The 24,772-nt window shown below is 40.6% G+C and overlaps 1 protein-coding gene across 3 annotated transcripts; it reads right to left on the reverse strand.

The window, feature by feature from the left end:
- Window positions 1–8,310: 8,310 nt before the first annotated feature.
- Window positions 8,311–23,222, reverse strand: MGARP (mitochondria localized glutamic acid rich protein). Of its 3 annotated transcripts, none has more exons than XM_079154838.1 (5): window positions 23,064–23,220; window positions 18,985–19,014; window positions 17,447–17,550; window positions 11,147–11,240; window positions 8,311–9,818 (listed from the first exon to the last, which is right to left on the reverse strand). In XM_079154838.1, the coding sequence occupies exons 1-5, from the start codon at window positions 23,143–23,145 to the stop codon at window positions 9,403–9,405; spliced, it is 726 nt and encodes a 241-aa protein (XP_079010964.1). In that variant the 5' UTR covers window positions 23,146–23,220; the 3' UTR covers window positions 8,311–9,402. The 3 variants fall into 3 exon arrangements, with proteins under 3 accessions (XP_079010964.1, XP_079010966.1, XP_079010965.1); XM_079154840.1 differs by lacking the exon at window positions 23,064–23,220 and adding an exon at window positions 21,294–22,036; XM_079154839.1 differs by lacking the exon at window positions 18,985–19,014 and having other exon boundaries at window positions 23,064–23,222.
- Between the last annotated feature and the right edge of the window lie 1,550 nt (window positions 23,223–24,772).

Raw genomic sequence — 24,772 nt, forward strand, 5'->3', positions numbered from 1 at the left:
AATGGTGAGTCCATGTCTGAGCAGAAACTAAGTCTGTATACAGAGCCTACAGGAGGAGCTAGCAGTGAACACCTAGCTTCCCTCACCTCGGGATTCTGGGTAGACAAGTCCCCGCTCCCAGGGAAGGTGGTGGGCTGTCTCAGATTCCCTTCTGCTGCTGCAGCTTCCCATGGTTTGTTGTCTTGTTTTGTTTTGGAACTGAGGATTGAACTCAGGGGTGCTTAACCACTAAGCTCCATCCCCAGCCCTTTTGATTTTTCATTCTGAGACAGGATCTCACTAGGTTGCTTAGGGCCTCACTAAGTTGCTGAGGCTGGCTTTGAACTTGCCATCCTCCTGCCTCAGCTGAGATTACAGTTGTGCCACTGAGCTGGGCTTTCTTACAGCCTTCGCCCAGTCACCTACCTCCTCTAGCCACTCTGGGAGCTGGGCCTCTGAGGAGGCATAAGGCACCTCCATAACTGACTGGCTGCCATCTGGACCAATCTGCAAAGTCCCGACTGAAAGTCTTCTGGGAGTCCACGGGGGCAACTTTCCACTCTACCTCATCCACCAGAGCCCTGTAAGTTCCGTAATGTAGGTTCTGTCTTCTCTGAGCCCAAGTAATCCCCAGCAAGGCCTCTCAGAAGCAGAGCAGATCCAGCCTTTAGCATGAAAGAGGTCACTCCTCCTCAACGGCCAGGGCATGGGAAGAGTGCAGACTTGTTGGCGTTTGCCTTGGTGGCTTAGGACCCTAGCCCCTGGCTGCCAGGGAGAGCTGTCCTGGTTTCATCACAGAGCTTCCGCATTCTTCTGTTTGTTTTTTTGTACCAGGGATTGAACCAGGGGTGCTTTGCCACTGAGAAACATCACTAGTCCTTTTTATTTATTTTTTAGCTGTCAGTGGATCTTTTATTTTATTTATTTATATGTGAGGCTGAGTATCAAACCCAGTGCCTCACACATGCCAGGTGAGTGCTCTACCACTGAGCCACAACCCCAGCCCCCCTTTTTATTTTTTGAGACAGGGTCTTGCTAAGTTGCTGAGGGCCTCACTAAGTTACTGAGGCTGGCCTGGAACCTGTGATCCTCCTGCCTCAGCCTCCTGAGTATCTGGGATAACAGGCATGTGCCACCTCTCCTGGCCTGCCTTCTTTTTTTTACCATGTAGTTTTAGCCATATATTTATATTAGTTTTCAAACTGTGGGGACTTGACTAGACAGAACTCTTCCACACAGAGAAACTGCACACAATCCCGATGATGGCCAACTTTGAGTGCTGAAATGAGTATGAGAAATTCTGCTTCCAATCAATAGAGTTATGAGAAACAGGAAATTGAGTTTTAGGGAGAAGGAAATATTACCATAAGCAAAACAACCAATAGGTAAAAAGAATTAAGATGGTACCAAGAACCCAGTTGTTCTCATGAATAACTTGTTTGAAGTGGACCAGAGATGTCTTTGCAAGAACTTACATAAGCTCTCATATCAATTTTATTATACTGACTTGATTCTTGAATGAGTTTTAAGGGATAATTGGAGATGGAGTGTTTCTGTTGGACTTTCAGCCTAGGAGAAAGCTGGTCACTCTGATATGAAATGCTTCAGTACAATCTCTTCAGGAACAGTGAAGCGAAGGTAATGAGAGGGGACACGTGTAATTGCACTGGAATCTGCCTGCAGCCGCAGTTCTCCCGTAAACTGACTAACTCCACAACGCTTGGTCTACACCACTAAAGCAGAGCCCTGCTGAGCCCAACCCTGATTTGCCCTCTCTAGTTTATTGATGAAGAGGGGCAACAGTCTAGATGGAGACCCAACTAACAGATCAATAATTATAACGCTTCCATTTAAAAAAACATAAATGTAATAAATATTCCATTTAGAATAGCAAACAGTATTAGGCCTGGGTGGGGGGAGGGGGGATGGGCTGATTTCTTTATGCAAAAAATTTTATTTGGAAATTTGAGTTTTATAATAATCTGAGAAAATTTTGTATTTGCATTCAAAATTATTTCAGTGACATTAACCAATCTGAAGTTTTCTCAAGATTTAGTTCTCTGTATCGGTTACATTACATGTCAAGACTGATCAAATTGCATACTTCAAATATGTGTATTTTATTGTATTTCAATTTTACCTCAATAAAGCTATGGGAAAATTTTTTAAATAAATAAAAAGATTTAGCTCTCTGAATGTATTTTGGTTGAACCCTGGGAAATTACTGGTTTTTCATAGGTCAAATACCAGCAGTTTCATGTGGTTGGAATTCTGTAAAGCAAGTCATGAACTCCCCGAGTCTCAGAATTTAATTCAATAAACATTTATTGAGGGTCCCCGTCCAGTCTTTGTTCTACGGCAATTGCCCATTCTAGTGGGAGATTCCGAAATATAAACAAATAACTGCAAAACAGAATGAGAAATGCATTAATAGAATCCGGTGTGAAACGACAAAGGAAGGTGTAGTCCCCTCTGCTGCTGGGAGGGAAAGATTTGCAAAGTAGTTCATGGTTAACTGAGAGGAAATAGAAGGAAGTTGAATTGGCCTCAGACAGTGGTGCATGCCTGTCAGCCCAGCAATTTAGGCGGTTGAGGCAGCGGTTTGCAAGTTCAAAGCCAGCCTCAGCAACTCAGTCTCTGTCTCAAAATTAAAAAAAAGAAAAAAATGGGGCTGGAGATGTGGCTCAGAGGTAAAGCGTTCCTGGGTTCAATCTTCAGCACCAAAAAAAAAAAAAAAAAAAAGAGTTGAGTTGGTTGAGGGATGAGAGATGGGGCGTCTTTGCAGGTGGGGTTGACTCTATGATCTTTAGGCAAAAAATAGTTTTGAGCAAGTTCAAGGAATAATGCCATTAAGTCTTTTAGGATGTCTGTATCATGGGGGAAGAAGGTGGTTAAAGGCTACAGGAAAAATTAGAATAAGGACAGAAAGTAAGTGTGGAGAAAGCAGAACAAGCATGATTGTGGAGCTTTGAATGCCATCCTATAGAATAAGAATTTTGACTGTAAAGTTATTAGAAATTTAAATGTTCTCAGTCAGAAATCAGTAGGCTAGTGAAGCTTTAACTGGGGGTAACATGATCCACTCAGCATTTCAGAAGGTAACTCTGTGAGCTGAATACTAGGGAGACTTGCTTAGAGGCTTCAGGTGTGAGGAACTGAACTGAAAGTCTGGAGATGCGGGCAAGGGGTGAGAGATGTGATGGAGATAAATTCCAGAACATTTTCCTACTACTTGAGTTCTTTTGAAAAAAGTCACTTTTTATTTTTTTATCGAAAGTTGTATATGATGAAAAAAAAAACTTACTGTGACTTTGTAACATCTGTTATTCTATACGCTACAGATAAAAATCACTGAATAATTAAATTAATCAATTACAATCTAGTCTCAAGGTGAATTTGTTTTCCTGTCTTGCTCTTCCAAATAAGGTCTATGGGAGTAGCATGGAAAATGTTTGCTGTTTTTCCCGTTTTTTAAAAAAATCACTTTTGTTTAAAATTTGATCACCTTAACTACTGTAAACATAACCTAGTTTTGTGCTTAAGATACCGAATGGAAAACTCCATTGTGTGTTGCTGGACTGTTTGGAAATAGTTGGTCAAATGTGTGTTACTTTGTCTGTAATGGCATTTAAAGCAAGCACACAAACAAAAAGCTGTGAAAATGGCCTCGGAGCATCAACTTTAGTTACTTGAAGAGTTTTTAGTTTTTTAAAATTTAGTTTATGTTAAAATAATTTCTTATCGATTTATAGAGGACATTCAATGTGTGAGAAAACAGACTTTCTTTTGGATTTTCTTTTTGTGGTCATCATGAGTGATTACTTTTTTTTTTTTTTTTTCTCTTTTGCAGTGCTGGGGATCAAACCCATGGCCTTGTACATGCAAGGCAAGCACTCTACCAACTGAGCTATCTCCCCAGCCCATGATTGTTCTTTCCTTTTCTTAGTTTTACATTCTTCCTTTGTTCTAAAACTTAGACTGACATCTAGCTTTGACAATCATAGTATGTTTTATTTTCCTGAGGAGGGGATAACTTATGATACTGTTTAGATACTTATAATGCTGTTTAAGTTTTTAAAAATTTTTAATTTTTTTTTTTATTTTTACAGACTGCATTTTGATTCATTGTACACAAGTGGGGTACAACTTTTCATTTCTATGGTTGTGCACAATGTAGATTCACACCATTTGTGTTAGTCATACGTGTACGTAGGGTGACAATGTCTGTCTCAGTTCACTATTGTTGTTTAGTTCTGTACTATTGGTGTGTTGGTGAATTTTGTAACCGTGTGCTAACTGCAATAAATTATATGAACTAAGAAAACAAACAAAAAAATCAGGTTCATTGGCCATTCTATTTGGTTTCTGCATGAGACACAATGGATGTAACCTCGGACTTCATAGAATCTTCTACTCCAATGGAAGATTCCTTTTCCTAGTTCTGAATGAAAGCGTTTTGTATATGCTGAGGCACTCTCATTCTTAAAGTGGGGGTGGAGGGGTGTAGTAGTAGTGTCCACAATCATCTCATGTTCATGTCATCTGATAAAGGAAAAAGCTGATTTAATCTTCATCCTTTTTTCCTCTGGAAATCACTATCCATAAGAGATAATCTCCATATTATAGTGATAAGTGCACACCAATGTTTACAGCAGCACGATTCACAACAGTGAAGTGAGATAACCAGCCCAGGTGCCCGTCAACAGATGAATGAATAAAGAAAATATGGTATATATACACAATGGAATATTACTCAGCATTGAAGAATGAAATTACGGCATTTGCCAGTAAATGAATGGAACTGGAGGCCATCATGCTAAGTGAAATAAACCAGACTTGGAATGTCTAGAATGTCTAGGGTCAAATGTTTTTCTCTCATATGTGGAAGGTGGAGAGAGAGAGAGAGAGAGAGAGAGAGAGAGAGAGAGAGAGAGAGAGAGAGAGAGAGAGAATAAAGGGATTTCATGAAGATAAAAGGGAATAGAGTAAAGGAAGGTAATAGAGAGGGGGGGAGGAGGTGGGGGCGGGGTGGGGAAGTGCTGAGGAAGGAAATCTACCAAACTATGTTGTGTCCATGTATGTATATACCACCATGAATCTTGATTTTATATAAAATTATAATGCACTAATTAAAATAATAATAATAGAAATCAGTGAAGTAAAGGAAGTGGATGGGGGAGAGAGGAGGAGAGAGAAGGGAAGGTACTGGGGAATGAGATTGCTCCAATAATGTTATACACTTGCACAAATACTGCATAATGAATCTCACTATTATGTATAATTATAATACACCAGTAAAAGAAAGAAAAAAGAAAAAATCTCAGAAAACAATATTAGTTTGATTTTTAATTGAACAATGATTATTTGAAATTATATCTATGTGAGAAATTCAAAACTCTTCCAACTTGTTTACAAAAAAAAAAAAAAAACCCAAAAGTTAAATAATGTCTTTCTAGAAATTTCTTTATTTTAACTGAGGAAAAAATTATATAATGTGCTTTATTATAATGGACAGGGTTACCGGATATCAAAGGATGCTATCTGACAGGACAGATAGTTGGCACAGAAACTATTAACACATTCAGAATCTAATCTTCCCTGAAACTAGCTTGAACATTCAAATACTGGTTGTGGAATATACTGGACTTTGTAATAGAAATTGCTCATTTTAAAAAATGGGCTAAAATAATAATCTCAGGTTTATTATTCAAGACTGCCTCCATATATTATTTTCAACAAGTAACATTTAAATTTCATGGACCTAGGCACATCATTGATTGCATTTTTTAAATGTAGTCTTCTTTTTATATCCCTTGCTGAATTACAGAGAGAAATATCTTGACTGTCTGACTCTACTACCAATTTTTTTTGTTTGTTTGTTTGTTTTGTTTTTTGGTGCTGGTGATTGAACCCAGGGCCTTCTGCCTGTGAGGCAAGCACTCTACCAACTGAGCTATATCCCTAGCCCTCTACTACCAATTTTTATCTTTCAATATGCTTCACATTCTAGACCTCACATTCTATTTGTCCCACTCCAACTTTTTCAATGTATTGCTCATTAAACTCGATCAAAGGGGACACCCAGTTCTCTGTCCCCTTCTTTGCAGAGAAGTCTGTCTATGTTCTAGCCTTTAAATAAAACTTGCTTTCTATGCTTACCTCAGCAAAAAAATAAAAAAATAATAATAAATAAAATCAATCAGAGTTCTAATGATAAAAAATGTTGCTTGTGAGATGCTGCTGTGCAACTTTCATTACCTTGGTGGTTAAATTTGAAAAATGTGGATGAGACTAGTTGATTTTGGACTTGATAGCTCCTACTTCAAAAGATCATTGTAGGCTGGGTACAGTGGTGCATGCCTGTAATTCCAGCAACTCAAGAGGCTGAGGCAGGAGGATTGTGAGTTCAAAGCCAACCTCAGCAATTTAACTAAAAAATAAAAAGGGCTGGGGATGTGGCTCAGAGCTAAGCACCTCTGAGTTCAATTCTAGTACAAAAAAAATTGTTATTAAATAAATATTATTATTATTATTATTATTTTTGTATACTGCTGGGGATTGATCCCAGGGTCTTGTGCATGCTAGACAAGCACTCTACCAGCTGAGCTACCTCCATAGCTCAATATTGAATTTTTAAAAGAAAAAAAATTCTTCCGTATGCAGTCATATTTTGGCATTTACCAGTTCAGAGAAGAATTTCAGATTGGCCAGGAGGCTAAGACAGAGAAATTACGGTCTGCTGGGTACGGCTAGTTTTTTCTTCAATCCTGTTGAGGAATGTGAAAAAGCAAGAGTGCAAAAACTTAAAAAAAAAAAAAAAAAACAGATGAGCTACAAATTCAAAGTTAAATTTTATTGCCTTACGATCTTTTAACTACATTTCACTGTTAAACATACTACCCCAACTTCATGATTTAGGGTACACGAATGTCCTATTCTCTCTACTTTTGTTTGAAATTTTAAACAATAAAAATGTTTAAAAAGACTGAAGTTTGTTTTTTCAGATGAAGAAACTTCTTTTTTGCAGAATAAAATATCTAGACTGTGGCGCCTCATCCTGTGATGATGAGGAAGTTGGCCAAGGTTAAAGCCAGAACATTCTTGAGAGTAGAGCAGGATCACGGATGACCTGGTTCTTCTTCTTCTTTTTTTTTTTTAAGTTCTTTTTAGTTATACATGACCTGGTTCTTGACTGAGTCACACAGGGATCAACCAACCCTGATATCTAGTTATATAAGAACTCTGTTGTTTAATCCATTTTGAACTGGTTTCTGATATTTGCTGTAGAAACTATCCTAACAAAACAGCAGGGAAAAATGCCTGTGTGTGCAAAAGGTCAGTGAGAGCCAGCCCGGAATGCTTCTGCTCTCTCTTCCAGAGCGTTCTGGAGGGTGCAGCATCCCTTCAATCGCACCATAGACCTTGGCCTTGGGAATCCAATGCAGAGTTGATTTGGGGCAAATTAAAAACAAATACAAGGCACCCTCCTATACCTCAGAGTCATCAAGTGCTTATTGTCATGTTTCTCTGTACCTGTCCACCCTCAGGGCACTAGCTAGTCGGTACATTACATTTCACCCATATCTTGCCTCTGCGTATCACTGGTGAAATCTTAGTAATCACATTGCTACCAACTGCCAGGGACCAGCAATCCCTCTTCCCCTACCACCAGTGATGGGATCCTCATTGCCATCTAGCCAGAGAGTGACACAACTCCAGGGTCCTATTCTTACATCCTGCCTCCTAGGACCACATCCAGGACAAGTTATCCTAAGCGAAGCTCCCTAGAAACAGGGATTCCTGGCCAGGTGGTGGAGAGGAGGAAAGCTGTCCTCCTGCGGGGTGAGGGGATGCTTAAGGAGGATGTAATCTCAGCTGCGACCTGACCTAACCGGGACTGTGGGGAGCTCTGAGCGGGAGTTGAACTGCAGAGTTGGTCCCACCTTTTGTACCTTGTGGTTCTCGGTCCTTGGTGATGAGCTGCCTGGGCGAAGGGTGGGTGGGGGTGGGGAGTGTGTAACACAAGAGCGGAGGGTAAATGCACCCGGTTCAGGAGATCCAGACAGAGCACCGGCCGGGTACACTATTTCCCAACTTACTCCAATAGCGGAAATCTTGCATAGCTCCACGTGACCTAGCCCATCCCTGCCACCCACTCCCCTTCTCTCTGAATCACCTCCAGCTACTCTCCCTCGGTCACGCCACTCCAGCCACCCTGGTCACTTTGCAGTTCTTCAAATTCTCCATCAGGCTCCTGCGGCAGGTTCTTTGCACGTGTCCCCCTGCCGAGGTCCTGGTGATGCGGTCCCTGACGCATTCTTCCGGTTTGTATTCAAAACACCTTCCTAGTAAGACTTGCTCTGCCTGCTCTATTTAAAATGACAACTTCCACCCCAAACCAGCACTTAAAATCCCTTTCTCTTCATTTCTTTCACCCTTGGCACTTGTTGGTTTCTAACATTCTATCAGTTTTCTTATTTATCTTGTTTATTATCTAGTCCCACTCAAAAAGAATAAAAAGTGAGGAAGACTTAAAACAGGGCCTGGTAGGTTGTAGGTGCTCAGTTAGTATTTGTTAAACACGTGAAGGAATGAATGACTCCTGGCACAAAGTGTAAATCTTCAATAAATATTGTTTGAATTGAACCAGAAAATATCTGCATAGTCCATTATGTAATAGAGCTGGGGAGGGCATTTACATTATCAAAGGCACAGTTCCCCACAGCTGTGTCCCCTCTTCAATATTATGAAAGCTTAATTTCTTCATGTGTATATGTTAGTGTATTTTTTATACCTACGTAAGTGCTAGTGAATAAAAATAGAAACACTAAAGATTTTCTAATTTTATTTAAATGAGTTCAAATAAAGCTTGAAAATCCAGACCTACATATAATAAAGTAAGGTAAAAGCAGAGCAAAAAGAGCAAAATTAGAGTGAAAACAGGATGTAGAGATAATTTCTACAATGCAAAATAAAAATATTTCATATTTCAGCTTTTTTTTTTTTTTTGGTACCAGGGGTTGAACTCAGGGGTGCTTAACCACTGAACAACACCCCCGACCCATTTTATTTTCTATTTTGAGACAGGGTCTCACTCAGTTGCTGTCACTGGCCTGGAACTTGGGATCCTCCTGCCTCAGCTTCCTCAGCCACTGGGATTACAGGCATGCGCCACCGTGCCTGGCTAAAACTATAAACTCTTTACTGCAGTGTCATGATCTCAGAGAGTAGAAAATCATTAAGAAATGTAAAATTGCCAATCTCTTAATCTAAAACTCTACCAGAAGATACCAAAAATCTTCAGGGCTCATTGGAGTGCATTAGAAAGAAGTTTTTTCAAAAACCAAAATTACTACAAATACAAAGGCAGCTATTAGACACACTGACGTTTTTGTTTTTGCAGGAATGTCCACTGGCACGAGATTAGCCTGAGGCAGCCTCACAACCAGCATTAGCTTCCTCCTGCAAATGCCCAGCAGAGGGCTCGGAATCACCTGGAGAAGTTTCTTCCAGCTCAGCACATTCCTGGGAACTGTCGTTCTCCACGGTACCTTGATCATTATGGGTGGAAACAGCTTCATCTGGTGCTGCATTCGTAGGCTCTGGGGTCATTTCGGATTCGCCCTCTGCGGGGTCACCCATCTGTGCACTTGTAACCTTAGGCTCCATTTCAGCACCCACTGCCGTCGCCTCCTCCAGAGGGCCCTCCACACCTGACTGTACGTCCCCAACTGCAGCCGCTGGAATTTCTTCAGCATCTACCACCTCAGCTTCCACGACAGAAACTTCCAGGGCTTCTGAACTTGCTTTCTCAGCGTCTGCAACGTTCTCTTTTTCACCTTTAAGATTTAGTTCATTAAGCAGAGTGTTAATTTAAAGAACATGGGAACGCAATGGTACACTGTGCAATCATTTAAAAAAGTGAGTCAGATCATCTGCATGTGCTGACATTTGTTGGTCTTCCAAGTGGACTGTAAAAGGCAAAGCCAAGGAAAGAACAATGTATGCAGTATGGACAAAGGGGGTGTGTTAGAGAGCTAGGGAGCTGTATTTGCAAAGATGCCTTGCTGGGATTCAAAGAAACTGATATTAGTGGTTGCCTTTTGGGAGGGAAGATGAGAGATCTGTTTTCTTATAAACTCTTTTGAACTTAAAAAAATTGCATATATTACTTATTCAAATACTGATACTAATAAATAACCACCCTATTCAACCCTCCATGTAAGATGGTGTGGAAGAGTAGCCAAGTCACTAGCCTAAGACCCTGTGGAAACCAGTAATCCTCTCAACCTCAGCTTTTTCTTCTTTAAAATCAGAATATTGATAATATTCACCTCACAGGGCTATTGTGAAGATTAACTAAAATAATCTGTACAAAATGGGCCTTCAGGTCAATGCTGTATTTGTTATTATTACAAACAGACTTCTCATGTTTCTATTCAATAACATTTATCGATGATATTCTGTTTCTTATTGTTGTCACAATGAAAAGGGTAAACTGATTCATGAGCAGCCAGTATCTCTGTCCCTAAATAGTGACCATGGTAATTGATAATGGTATTATAGTTGAAATGGAAAAAAAAAACTATGTCTTAAAGCAAGTAGTTATAGGCAAGAAATAGACATAAGGGCGAAAATGTCAAGCTTCTGTCCCCATGGTTGACATTTTTATCTACAGAGGGACTCAGTGCACCCAGCTCTGATGGCCAGTATATTTTGAGCAGAGACACAGGGAAGTCTTAGCCAAAACAGAAACAAAAATTAATCTTATGATTTAAAAAAAAATAATGAGGGAAACAAATGGTCAAGCTGCTGAGAGAGACAAATACTAAAATTATGCCTGCATGAATGGACGTCGGAGAGGGGAGAAATAATATTACCACACAAAGAAGTCAAAGCCACGGTCAGCAGTATAAATGCAAAATGCTCATTTACCAAATGCACTCATCCAAAAGGCCTAAGAATATTCTTTAGATTTTGGTTGGGCTTTTCCTTCCTGAATGAATTCCTACGCAGAGCCATTCTGGATTAAGTTAGCCAAGAAGCCAAGGGCAAATAGTGTTCATTGCTAGACTAAGAATGGGAATCAGCACCTCAAAAAAAAATAAATAAATAAATAAATAAATAAATAAATAAATAAATAATAATAATAATAAATTCCCCTTACCTTGAAGTGGTTGTAACTCTGCTTTTGTTTTTTCTTTCAAATTTGTTGTATGTTCTGTGTGTTTGGCTTGCTTTGACGTGACTGTCTTGTAAGTCTGAAAGAAAATGTGTCTTTAACTTTATTCCTTTTCTTTTTCTTTTTTTTCTTTTTTGGTACTGGGGATTAAACTCAGGGTCACTTTATCACTGTGAGCTACATCCCCAGCCCTTTTGATTTTGAGACATAATCTCACTAAGTTGTTTAGGGCCTCACTAAATTGCTGAGGCTGGCCTTGAACTTGTGATCCTCCTTTCTCAGCCTCCTGAGTTCTTGGGATTACAGGCATGGACCTCCACACCCAGCCTTAGCTTTATTTCTAAAGCTTTTGCTAACTTCAACAGTATACACAATGCTCCCTGTAATTACCATTAGAAGTTTAAGCTGCAATCCCAACACAGCAAGAAAGGAAACCAACTACACCATTTACTCTTTTACTTCTCCTTTGGATATTTTTGTCATTAAGTGGAATGCTTAAAAAAGGAAAGGAACAATCTCTAACAGGAGTCAAAGGTAACTGAAAACATGCACAGGAAATAAGAAGATGAAGACAAAGAAGGTAAAAATAAATTAAGCTAGAGCCAAAATATCTTTACAGGCATTTACAAACACTCTCCAGAACTTATCACAGACAAATGTAACTCCAGGTTCACACAAAAACTCACAAATGTTCATGTTGGTTTCATTTATAATGGAAATAACCAGAATCAGCTCAGATGGCTTACAAAGGATGAACAGTTAAACCAAGGGTGGTCCGTCTGTAACAGGCAACATGACTCGGCAGCAAACAGGAATAAACAGTGGGTACCTGGTGACAGTTCCCATGAATCTCCAGGCAATTACACTGAGTGGGAAAAAGGCCACTCTCAAAAGGTTCCAGACCTGTGGTTCTATTTAGGTAGCATTCTTGAAATAACAAAAACATAGAAATAGAGAAGAGATTAGCGATTGCCAGGAGTTAGGGAGGGCGGAAGGGAGAGAAGTGGGTACAATTATAAAAAGGCAGCATGAATGATGCTGACAGAGATGGAACTATCCTGCATCTGGACAGTGGGGACAAACACATGACTCTAGACATGATAAAATCACCTAGAATTAAATATACCCACACCCAAATGGGTGCATGTAAAAGTAGTGAAATCTGATTAAGATGGATGGGTGATATAAATGCCACTTTCCTGATGGTGCTATTGCATTATCGTTCCAAAAGATATTATCATTGGAGAAAACGAGGTAAAGGTAGATAGAACTCCATGTGAATCTTACTTATCTCACAAAGACATTAAAAAAAAAAAATCTTCCAAAATGACATACCACACAGCTACATCCTAAAGAAGATTTCTTAGGAAGGCTAGGGTGAGTCATAAAAAGCAACACTGACTGACTGTAGGTTACTGCAGAAATAATACGGGGCAGAAAGCTATCTTAATTACAGACAAAATGTGCAGGCTTCCTTTAATTTCATACTCAAGAGTCTTCTTTGGCCTGTATTCACATTAAGCAATGATATTCTAAAAATAAAAATCTAGCCAGGCATAGTGGTACATGCCTGTGACTTCAGCTGCTTGGGAGACTGAGTCAGGAGGATCAGGAGTTTGAGGCTGGACTAACCTCAACAGAGTGAGATCCCGTCTCAAAAAAAATGAGGGCCAGGGTTGTGGCTCAGTGATAGAGTGCTTGCCTAGCACGTGTGAGGCACTGGGTTCGATCCTCAGCACCACACAAAAAAATAACTAAATAAAATAAAGGTATTGTGCGCATCTGTAACTAAAAAAATATTAAAACTAACAAAAAAGAGAGGGAGGGAGGGAAGGAAGGAAGGAAGGAAGGAAGGAAGGAAGGAAGGAAGGAAGGAAGGAAGGAAGGAAATCTGCCAAGAGAGTTGGCACATGCTTGTAATCCCAGCAGCTCGGGAGGCTGAGACAGGAGAATCTTGGGTTCAAAACCAGCCTAAACAATTTAGTGGGGTCCTAGGCAACTTGCCGAGACTCTGTCTCTAAATAAAATAAGGGCTGGGAATGTGACTCAGTGGTAAAGCACCCCTGGGTTCAATTGCTGGTATCCAAAAAAAAAGAAAATCTAGTGTTGTGAGTATAACTCTGTGATAGAGCGTGTGCTTAGCACCTACAAGGCCTAGATTTAATCCTCAACACCAACAATAAATTAGTAAATAAAAATGAAAATCTTATTAGTTAGATAACATTGTTTATATTATCTCGGCCTCAATTAGTCAGGAAACTTCAAATGTGTCACTAGTAGGTACCAGCTTTCACTCATACCCAGATTGCCTTGCTTCTGTCATCGTTCTTCTGCTTGATGTTGAGTCACTGCCCAGGCCACTCTAGTTGGAGGTGAACCATGGCAAAAACAAGCTGGGACTAGGCCACGTGGTGGATGATGATCTGGACCTTGCTAAACTGCAGAGGCGGCTTTAAAACAATTCTTAAATACTTTTATTTTATTTACTTATTTTTATGTGGTGCTGAGGATGGAACCCAGTGCTCACACATACCAGATGAGCCCTTCATCACAACCCCAGTCCCCTGAGGCTGGTGTTGAACTTGAGATTCTCCTCTCCAGCCTCAGCCTCCTGAGTCACAGGGATTACAGGTGTGTGCCACTGTGCCTGGCATCCCTCGTCCTTTTTATTTTGAGATAGGGTCTTGCTGAGTTGCTGAGGGTCTCACTAGATTGCTAATGGCCTTCAATTTGTGGTCTTCCTGTCTTAGTCTCTCAAGTTGCTGGGATTGCAGGTGTGTGCGACCATGCCCAGCTGGGATTGCTTTTTGGAAATATCCCCAGACCCTCAGGAAATTGAAGTGATCTGGGCCTCTTTTATATCTAAGGAGCCCTAAGAGTAGAATATTTTCCTTGGGAATGGAAAACTGCTCTTGGCTACTGAGCATCCATGAGATCAATCCGCAAAACCAATCATTTTAATGCAGGATGTGAAAGTGAAGGGAGGACTAGAATACAGATTTGCAGTGCTTTGCAATTTTTTTTTCTGTAATTCCTAAAAGTAGCCTAAGATTCTTGGGAATCAAGGTTTTTAAGGTTTGAGATTCAAACTAAAGAATATCGTTAAACATTAGTATTAATGTGAACCAGACTAAGTGGGGTTCCATTTTTACAACTCTGCTATGCTTTGCTTTTGGATTTAGAAGTAAAAAAGTATCTCTGACTTTCTGTTAAAAAATAAATAAAACTACATAATCTCAGCTATGGAAGGGGACATCACCTTGTTTGATTTCCATGCCATTTTGAGAGAATGAGGCCACAGAGGGCTCTGAGGAATATTCAGTTTACAACCTTTCAGTTTAAGTTTCCTTTTGCAAAGAAAGAATTAGCAGACTGGAGAGGCTCATGTCTGGCTCCAGTTGATATAATTAGTGGTATCGAGACATCCAGATGAAATTCAGTCTTCCAACTTCCCAGATCATCATCCACCACGTGGCCTAGTCCCAGCTTGTTTTTGCCATGGTTCACCTCCAACTAGAGTGGCCTGGGCAGTAACTCAACATCAAGCAGAAGCAAAGCAATCTGAGTATGAATGAAAGCTGGTACCTACCAGTGACACATTTGAAGTTTCCTGACTAATTGACGCTCTGGTGCAGTGGTACAAGCCTATAATCTCAGTTGCTCAGAGGCTGAGGTGGGAGGATCATAAGTTCAAGGCCACCCTCAGTAACTTAGTGAGGCCCTAAGAAACTTAGCAAGATCTTGTCTCAAAATAAAATAAAAAAAAGGGGGGGGGGGGGCGGGCGTGTGTGGCTAGGAGTGCAGCTCAGTGGGGAAAAAAAAAAAAAAAATCCAAAGCTTAGAATTTTGGTTTGGCTATTCTACATAGTCCTATAGAAATGGCTCCTAACTATGACTAAAAGTCCCTTATGTGTACCTGTAGGGTCAACCCAAAATATAGTGACTGCTTACTTTAAGGGTTTCTGAAGAATTTGTGCTTATTCAATTTTTCTTCACAATGAACATTAGATTTTTGATTTCGAAAGTTTATGACTAAGTGGTAAATGTTTCGACAGTTTTACCTAATTTAATTTAAATGTTCTGTTCTTTTAGCTCCCAAATCACACTATTTAAAAGCTTTATCTTGGGACCAGGGAATGTATCTCAGTGAGTATGTACTTAACATGTGCAAGGTCCTGGGTTCAATCCCTAGCACTAAAAAACAAATGAATATTTGTCTTACAGTAGATCCCTAGAAGGTGTGGATGGAGGATGGGGGAGGAAAAGAGAGTCAGAATTTTACATATGCTTATTTTGAATTTTTAATGAATTATGAATATGACTTTTAAAATAATAAACCTATGTAAAATATAAAACAAAAATTATAGAAACAGTAAAAATATTGGGAGTAAGGAGAAAGGAATGGATAAGTGGAATACAAGATTTTTAAGGAAGCGAAACTATTCTGCTTGACACTGCAGTGGTGGTACAATCATTCTATATTTGTCAAAACTCATAGAACAGATAATGCAAAGACTGAACCCTAAACTGGGCACAGTAGTACACTTCTGTAATCTCAGGGGTTTGGAAGGCTAAGGAAGGAAGATCGAAAATTCAAAGTCAGTATCAGCAACTTAGCAAGGTCCCATGCACTTTAGAAAGACTCTTGTCTCAAAATAAAAAATAAAAAGGGCTTGGATGTGACTCAGTAGTTAAGCGTGCCTGGGTTCAATCTCCAGCAAAAAAAAAAAAAAAAAAAAAAGAGTGAACCCTGATGTAATCTCTGGACTTTAGTCTATATTGGCTTGTTAATTTTAACAGATGTACTACACCAGAAGTGAACAGGGGAAAGGAAGAGAGGGTGAGGGAATTTTCTGCACTTCCTGCGTTTTTTTTTTGTTTTTTTTTTTGGTGCTGGGGATGGAACTAAGGCATGCTAGGCAAGTGCTCTGTCATTGAGCTATACCCACAACCCCTTGCTCATTTTTCTATAAATCTAATAAATAAAAGTCTACTTTTTTTAAAGGTAGTTGGGCTGGAGGAGTAGCTAGCGGAGAACATTTGTTTGGCATGCATGTGGCCCTGAGTTCCATCCAGAGCACTACTAAAAAAACAAAAAAAAAAAAAAGGTAAAATTTAAATTAAAAAAAAAAAATGAGTAGATCTTCCAAAACAATTTTTTTGGGGGGAGGTACTAAGGATTTAACCCAGGGGCACTTTACCACTGAGTGACATCTCCAGTCCTTTTTATTTTTTATTTTGAGACCGGGTCTCACTAAGTTGTTGAGGGCTTAGCTAAGTTGCTGAGGCTGCCCTTGAACTTGCCATCCTCCTGCTTCAGCCTTTTAAGTTGCTAGGATTACAAGTACTGGCCACTGCCCCAGCCCAAAACAATTCTTGTTAAATATGACAAATAATAACAATTCTTGTTAAATATTCTTATAGAATTATTATTATTTTGTGATGCCAGGGATTGAACCTAGGGCCTTGTGCATGTGAGGGAAGCAACCTACCAACTAAGTTATATCCCCAGCTTCACAGAATTATTGAAATGATTAAAGGATTTATGAGTCTGGCAAATGATAAATACTCAAATGTTATTTATGTATTTATTTTTTTGCAGTGCTGGGGTCTGAACCCAGGGCCTTGATGCTTGCAAGGCAAGCACTCTACCAACTGAGCCATATCCCCAGCCCAAATGTTAACTATTAATATTAGCATTTATAATACTGTTTTTACTACCAGGTGTACCAATATAGTCGATGAAATTAGTGATCCTGTCTCAAAAATTTTAAAAAGGTTAGGGATGTAGCTCAGTGCTGGAGTATTCCTGGGTTCAACCCCCTAGTAATGATAATAAAAAATAAAATAAAATAAAACAAAAAAATCATAACAATCTAGCTAATACATTTTTATGGAAATCTTATATTTATAATGACTATAGAGTATTTTTCTTTTTTTCTTTTTCCGGTGCTGGGGATCAAACCCAGGGCCTTGTGCTTGCAAGGCAAGCACTCTATCGACTGAGCTATCTCCCCAGCCCTAGAGTATTTTTCAAATGTGTATGCTTCATGACATTTAAACCTATTTCTCTGTTGTATATCTAATTAATCCCATGTCCTGATTTTAACATTGCTTTGAGTTTTACCACAGGTTTTTTTGTTTTGTTTTTTTTGCGCGGTGCCGGAGATTGAACCCAGGGCCTTGTGCATGCGAGGCAAGCACTCTACCAACTGAGCTATATCCCCAGCCCTACCACAGGTTTTAAAATACATGAATTTCTAAACACTACAGTTAAATACTTACATAATATCCACCAGCACTGACCGTGACACCTACGACCAGATAATAAATCATATTGGATCCAGATGTTCCAGGGAATTTGTTAGATGATATCCGGCGAAGAGATGCTAGGAAAGTGAGTTTAAACACAGTTAGCATCGCCATTTAAGCAGAACTATGTAAAATAATTACTTCTTTTTAAAGATGTTTCTCCTCAGTGAACCGAGAATCCATTATCATCAAATGATTTTAGCTTAAGGGAATACGGTATCCAAGGCAGGTGATAATTCCACTTGACATTCTCCCAATCTAATTTGATAAGTACTTATGAAGCCTGTCATCTTGATGTTAAGCATCATGCTTTTCTTGGAAGGGGTGCAGGTGTGGGTAGGGAGAAATGACAGGAGCATTAAATAATTTTAACAGCAAACTGATGTGCATATTAGCAAAGAAATCCATGTACTGTACACACTCAACTACAGAATTAAGTATAAATGATTATTTTTCAAAAAAGTAAATATGTTTATAACTTAAATTTCATAAAATTCACATATATATGTTAAATAAAACATTAATTTAAAAATCCAAGTCAGGCTTGGTGATGCACGCCTGTAATCCCAGCGGTCCCAGAGGCTGAGACGAACGATCACTGAGTTCAAAACCAGTCTCAGCAATGGGGTGGTGTTGACAGCTCAGTGAAACCCGGGCTCTAAATAAAATACAAAATAGGGCTGGGGTGGGGAGGGGTTGTGGCTCAGTGGTAGAGTGCTTGCCTAGCATGTGTGAGGCATTGGGTTTGATTCTCAGCACGGCATATAAATAAATGAATAAAATAAAGATCCATCAGCAACTAAAAATATATATTAAAAAATTGGGCTGGGATATGGCTCAGTGGTCGAATGCCCCTGAGTTCAATCCCCAGTCCTCCCCCCCCAAAAAAAAAAAGTCCAACATATTTCATAAATCTATAATACAAATGTAGATCCAGAAAGAAATCTGGATTTTTCTAATACCATAGAAAGCAAAAAGGACTAGCTGGACCTGGTGGTGTATGTGCCTGTAATCTCAATGGCTTGGGAGGCTGAGGCAAGAAGATCACAAGTTCAAGGCTAGCCTCAGCAACTTAGTGAGGTCCTAAGCAACTCAGGGAGACCCTGTCCTCTAAATAAAATACAAAAAGGACTGTGGATGTGGCTTAGTGGTTAAGTGCCCCTGGGTTCAAACCCCGGGACCGAAAAAAAAAAAAAAAGCTAAGATTGGCAGATACAAGCTTTTTGTTGTTGTTTTTAGTTGTAGATGGACATGATATCTTTATTTTATTTGTTTATTTTTATGTAGAGCTGAGGATGGAACCCAGTGCCTCACACATATGAGGTAAGTATTCCACCCCTGAGCTACAACCCCAGCCCAGATAAAAGCTCGTCTTAAGCCAGATATTGCAACAAGATCATACCTGAAATAGAAGTGAAATTCTCTAAAACCAACTGAAAGAGATGAAAGTAATGTATTTATATGTTTAAACATTTTTTTTTGAAGTTGTAGCTCAGTGGTGGGGAACTTACCTAGCACGTGTTGAGGCACTGGGTTCGATCCTCAGCACCACATAAAAACAAAGGAAAGGGTATTTAGTTACCTAATGCAAAGGTATTTTGTCTATCTGCAAAAAAAATCATTTAAAAAGACATTTCTTTTGTAGTGCTAGAATTTGTATATATGCTAAAGCTCTGGATTTGAAAGTTTTACAATAGAATCAAAGCTAGAAGGAGCTTGAACTTCATATAGCTCAATTTCTTTATTTTAAAGGTGAAGAGAGGGCTGGGGTTGTGGCTCAGTGGTAGAGCACCTGCCTAGCACGTGTGAAGCACTGGGTTCAATCCTCAGCACCACACAAAAATAAATGAATAAAATAAAGGTATTGTGTCCATCTGCAACTAAAAATATTTTCTTAAAAAAGGTGAAGAGATAGAGACACTTCTATATTCATTCAACAGATACATTTGAGCACTTTGGAATTGTTAGGAATCATAGAAGCATTAAAGACACAACTGTGAACAAGCGAAGCACAGAGTCCGGAAGGAGAGAACACTTGAACAGACAAATACCTGCAGACAAATAATCGTGACAGAGTAGGACTAATGTTGCAATAGATGTTCAGCTGAGGAAAATGCTGGGAAGAAAACTGAGTTAGTGGGCCTCAAAGTAGCTGTTATAATTGAAGAGACCCCCACCTGAGTTTTGAAGAAAAGTAGGCCTTCTCCCATAAATACAAGAAGAAATGGCAGTGGAGGTCAGAGGCACAACACTGGTAAAAGCAAGAGAGTAGGCAACAGGGAAAGTGCAAAGTAATTTGATTTGAGGTGGCCTGATAGCGCACAGGCTCAAGAGAGACCAACTTGAACAGGGGCTTCACAATAGCAAAATCACAATGATTTCCTGTTTGTGTCCTTAGTTTGAATTTAAATGACCATCGTGGGTCATGTATGGTTGCAAAAGCCTGTTATCCCAGCGACTCAAGAGGTTGAGGCAGAAGAATCACAAATTCAAGGCTAGATCAGTTCAAAATAATAAATAAATAAATAAATAAATAAATAGGACTGGGGATGTGGCTCAGTGGTTAAGCACCCCTGGGTTCAATCCTCAGTATCAAACGAAAAAAGAAAAAAAAAAAGATCTTTAAGTCTACTGTGACAGTGCATGTCTGTAATCCCAGGCTCAGGCAAGAGGACTGCAAGTTCAAAGCCAGCCTCAGCATTTAACAAGGTCCTAAGCAACTCAATGAGACCGTGTCTCAAAATAAAAAACAAAAAGTGCCGGGGATGTGGTTCAGTGGTTAAACACACACCTGGGTTCAATCCCCAGTACAAAAAAAAAAAAAAAAAAAAAAAATCTTAGAGAAAAATAAATTTTCCGTAATTTCATATAAATATGCCCAAGAGACTGATAAAAAGATTATGGTTTTGACTTGTGCTAAGACTGTTGTTGGCTTGAAAATACAGTCTGTGAGCTGGCAAGTGTCTTGTAGTCCCAGGTGCTGAGGAGGTTGAGGAAGGATTGTTGGGTTCAGGAATTTGGGGCCAGCCTGAACAACAAAGAGAACCCCATTTCTCTCTTTTCAAACTCAGGGCTCTGTGCATACTAGGCAAATGCTCTACCACTGAGCTACATCTCCAATCCAAAAATATTTTTTAAAATAGAAATACATAAAGAAAATTATCAGGGGTTTAAATAGACAAATACTTGAAAACTTACTTGAAATAGCAAAGAAATGGGAAATATTCAATAGGAATTAATAGGGCAAGTTTTAGTACAGTAATAAAATGTGAAACAAATTTATAATTTTTGTAGACGAATATTTACATGAGAAAATGTAGTTTACAACATTAAATTAACGTTCATAGCAAAATACTATGTATGGGACTATCCCAGATTTGTGGAAGTATTGTGCCTAAGGAAAAATACAGGAGAGGAAAAAATAAAGATCTGGAAAACTATATTACTAACCTCTAAATAGTGATGTTCCCTGAGTGGTAAGAATACAGATGACTTACAGTTTCTATTTTGACTTTCTGGTCTTTCCCCAATGAACTATTATAAATCTAAGTGATTGATTCATGAAAAGTTACATTTTTGAAAGCAAAAAGGAGAGAAAAAAGTTGATGAGACGTTAAAAATTTGTTTCAATTTTTTTAATCCAAGTAGAACGCACCAATAAAAGGCTAATTAATGCCCACAACTGAAAACAGATAAAGTTTCCAGTCAATGATAGTTCATAAAACACAAATCAGTTCTACGAAAATAGTAATTAGATAAGATAAAGACCAGTACTCTTACTACCAGTATTGCTAACTATATATTTGGAATTTTCAATTACTTCTATTTTGCTCCATGTTGGAAAGAAAATCACTCGAAACTCCTGCCAGCTACAAAAAACCGGCGTGTGTGAGGTTGGCGGAGGCTGCGAGGGAGAACGTGCAAGGCCACGGCCAGGGTCGGGAGGGAGGCTGCTCCCTTTTCTCCTCATCTCCATCAAAACAGCGCCGTTATCTTCAGAAGTGTAAAATAATGTCTTGTCTCCTACTTCATCAAACGGGGCAGAAATAGCTCGTTTTTAGGCACCAAGATCCTGGGAAGCTGGTGGGGCAACTGCCCGGTACTTGCATTTTAAAAGAAGAATGAAGCCAGTCGGGCAGACCTTCCTGCTCCTCCCCTCCTTTACCAACACAGGCCTCATCTAAGCCCCAAACCAAAAACAAGACAACAACAAAAACTCCCCCAAAACTGGCCCATGGAATTTTCCGCAGGAGTCTTTGTCTTTCCGGCTGGAATCAACACTCTGGGCTAAAGCCGCCTCGGGAAGAGAGGCGGAAAGCGAAGTGAATAGAGAATTCAGACCTTTCCTGGAGACTGTCTAAAAGCTGTCCCTCCATCAGTGATGGAAAGGAGTGCCTGACGATCAGGAAAGGGTGGCTGGGGCACGACTGCGGGGAAGCGCAAACCTGGTCCGCAGCCTCGGGCAGTCGGCTGAACGAACAATCTTTCTTGCTCCCTACTCAGGCACCTACTACGTTCCAGGCACCGTACTGGGTGCTTTTCCTATATGACATTTTGTGTGTGTGTGTGTGTGTGTGTGTGTGTGTGTGTGTGTGCGCGCGCCAGGGATTGAACCCAGGGGCACTTTGCCACTGAGCCACACCCCCAGCCCTTTTAATTTTTATCTTGAGACAGGGTCTGGCAAAGGTGCTTAGGGCCTAGCTAAATTGCCGAGGCTGGCTTTGAACTTGCCATCCCCCTGCCTGTCTCCCGCGTCGTTGGCGTGTGTCACCGTGTCCAGCTTATGACAATTTTTATTTAATCAACTTCCAGCCTGCAACCTCCCCTTTAGAAAAAAAAAAAATATATATATATATATATAAAATATAAAAATATATATATATTTATATAAAATATAAAAATATATATATGAGTTCGCATCCTTTTCCCACGCATCCCTGAAGCCAAAGATCAAAGATATCTGGACGCCAGAGCAACATCTGGATAGCTGCAGGCCCATCTGCAACCTAGTTCAGGAAAGTGACCCCAAGCCCTCCTCCTGTCGCGGGGATGCTGAGGGCCCCCAGCATTCAGGGGTTCAGGCTTCCCAGCCCCGGCCAGGTCCTGGGCGATGTACTCATTTGCTCCGCAAGCTTTTGCGCGCGTTCTCCCTCTCCGCACTCGCTCCCGCGCGCCGCCTGGCTCGCCGCTGAGTCCACCTTCCCACCCAAACCTGCTTCCCCACGAGATCAGGGAGCGAAATGATCCCTAAAGTAATAAAAGTGGTAAGCTACGAGTATGATCGCCTGGCACTTTTTGAAGTGCGTTTAACTATGTATTAACTCATGAAAACTCACAATTATTACTGTTAAACGGAGGACGAAACAGGTTAGACCACCTGCTGGAGATCCGCATACGAACCCAGAAAGTCTAGTCCGGATTCGGAGGTCACGCTGCAAAGGTTCCCCACTGCCAAAGCAGCCGAGAATTTTGGAGCCTCTTCCCCGTCAAACCCTCCCTGCCTTCCCCCACCCCCAACCCAGGCTGCTGCGGCTCCAGGCCGAGTTTGGCCAACCGGGTGCCGGCGGATCCAGGGGCGTCCCGCACTCACCGTCCTTCCCCAGCGGCGCCGGGTTCGGGGGAGCCCTCAGCGGCAGTGCCAGCGTCTTTGAGAACGCCCTGCGGAGATACATCGCGCCCGAGTTTGCAGGACTGCAGCCTCGACGGCCGCGCGCAGGCTGCCCAGCCTCTGCCGGGCGCTGAGCTGCGAGCGCCCCGCCCCGGGGAGGGGCGCCGACCCCCGCCCAGTCCCGCCCGGCTGACCTGGGGCGACTGGCAGGGGTTAGTATTTCGCATGGTGCTCCCACACGCGGCCCGCCCCGGGCTGCTTTCCCTCACGTCCAGGGAGCTGATGACTGCCTCTCTGAAAAGGAATTCAGAGCCTAGAAGTTGTCACCTGCCTGACCCATTCGGTTCCACTGAGTGCAACTCCTCCAGAGCGGACTGGGAATGTCTGGGGCTTCCAACACTGACATGGTTCGTTATGCCGGATGTAATCCGAACCCACTTTCTCGCACTCCGAGGAAAAGGCAGTGGTAATTTTTTACAGGTATAGTGAGGGGAGGGGTAGCCTTAACTTCCCATTAATCATACGAAAATCCCGAGGTAATGGCTGGATTACTAGGTAAGTCATTGTTAAAACGACTTTAAATACAAACATAAAAAACACTGTAGCGGGACACGGTGGCTCTGGCCTTTAATCCTAGCGACTAAGGAGGCTGAGGCAGGAGGATCCCAACATCGAAGCCAGTTTTGGCAAATTATCCAGCCTCCAGTTTGAAAAAAAAAAAAAGAAAGAAAGAAAGAAAGAAAAAAAAAAAAGGCCGGCGGCGACGAGGACTGGGACTGGGGCCGGGATTCGGGATGTAGCTGGTGGTAAAGCGCCGCTGAGTTACATTTTCAGTACCAGTGGAAGACAAAACCCCCAAAATGTACGTTCCTCTGTGGGAAGTGAAAAGTAGTATTTTCACATGGATAAAAATGCTAAATTATTATCTTCTTTCCCTAGATTTCAATTACTCACCTCTTGTGGCTATAAGGATTTGTCATGGTTTGAATGAGGAAACCAATAATTTATGCTTATAACATTTTCAAAACGATTAATCTTTCGAAGGGACTGTTTTCTACTCTAATAATCCTTCGTGTGTTTGACAGTTCATAAAGCACTTTCACATATCTTCTTTAGTTCTCATTCCAACTTTGAGAGAGGGGGCAGTTATTTCCTTTAGCAAATGACAACGCCAACTGGTGGGGAAATAATGCTCAAAGACTCACTGATGATCATGAGTTAAAAAAAAAAAAAGACTCCTAGCTCCAAGTTCTAGAAGGCAAGTAACAGGCAAAATATTCGTCCTTTGCTATATGAATAAACATTTTTCAGAAGTTATAGTCCTGAACCATTCATTCTAATGATATTAACATTCACAAGAGGAGTATAAACTTTTTTTTTTTTTTTTCCAACACTTGGAGTAGTTATAGGCTGGGTTGTAACTCAAAGGTAGAGAACAGGCTTCCAATGCTCAAGGCCCTCCTCATTCCACCTCCAGCACTACATTAAAAAGAAAGAAAACCAGAAAAGGGTACTTAACTATTCCTAGTGATTAAGCCTTTAAGAGCAATTAGGTCATCTGTAGTAAATGAGGGGTCAAGTTGAGCCAACAAGCAGCAAAAGGGGCTACATACCCAGGCCCTTTACCAAGAAGTTGAGAATAGAAAGCCACAGATTAGCACACTGGCTGCATTTGACTAGCACAAAGTACA

This window comes from Sciurus vulgaris (genome assembly GCF_902686455.1).
Source record: "Sciurus vulgaris genome assembly, chromosome: 9".
Classification (NCBI taxonomy): Eukaryota; Metazoa; Chordata; class Mammalia; order Rodentia; family Sciuridae; genus Sciurus; species Sciurus vulgaris.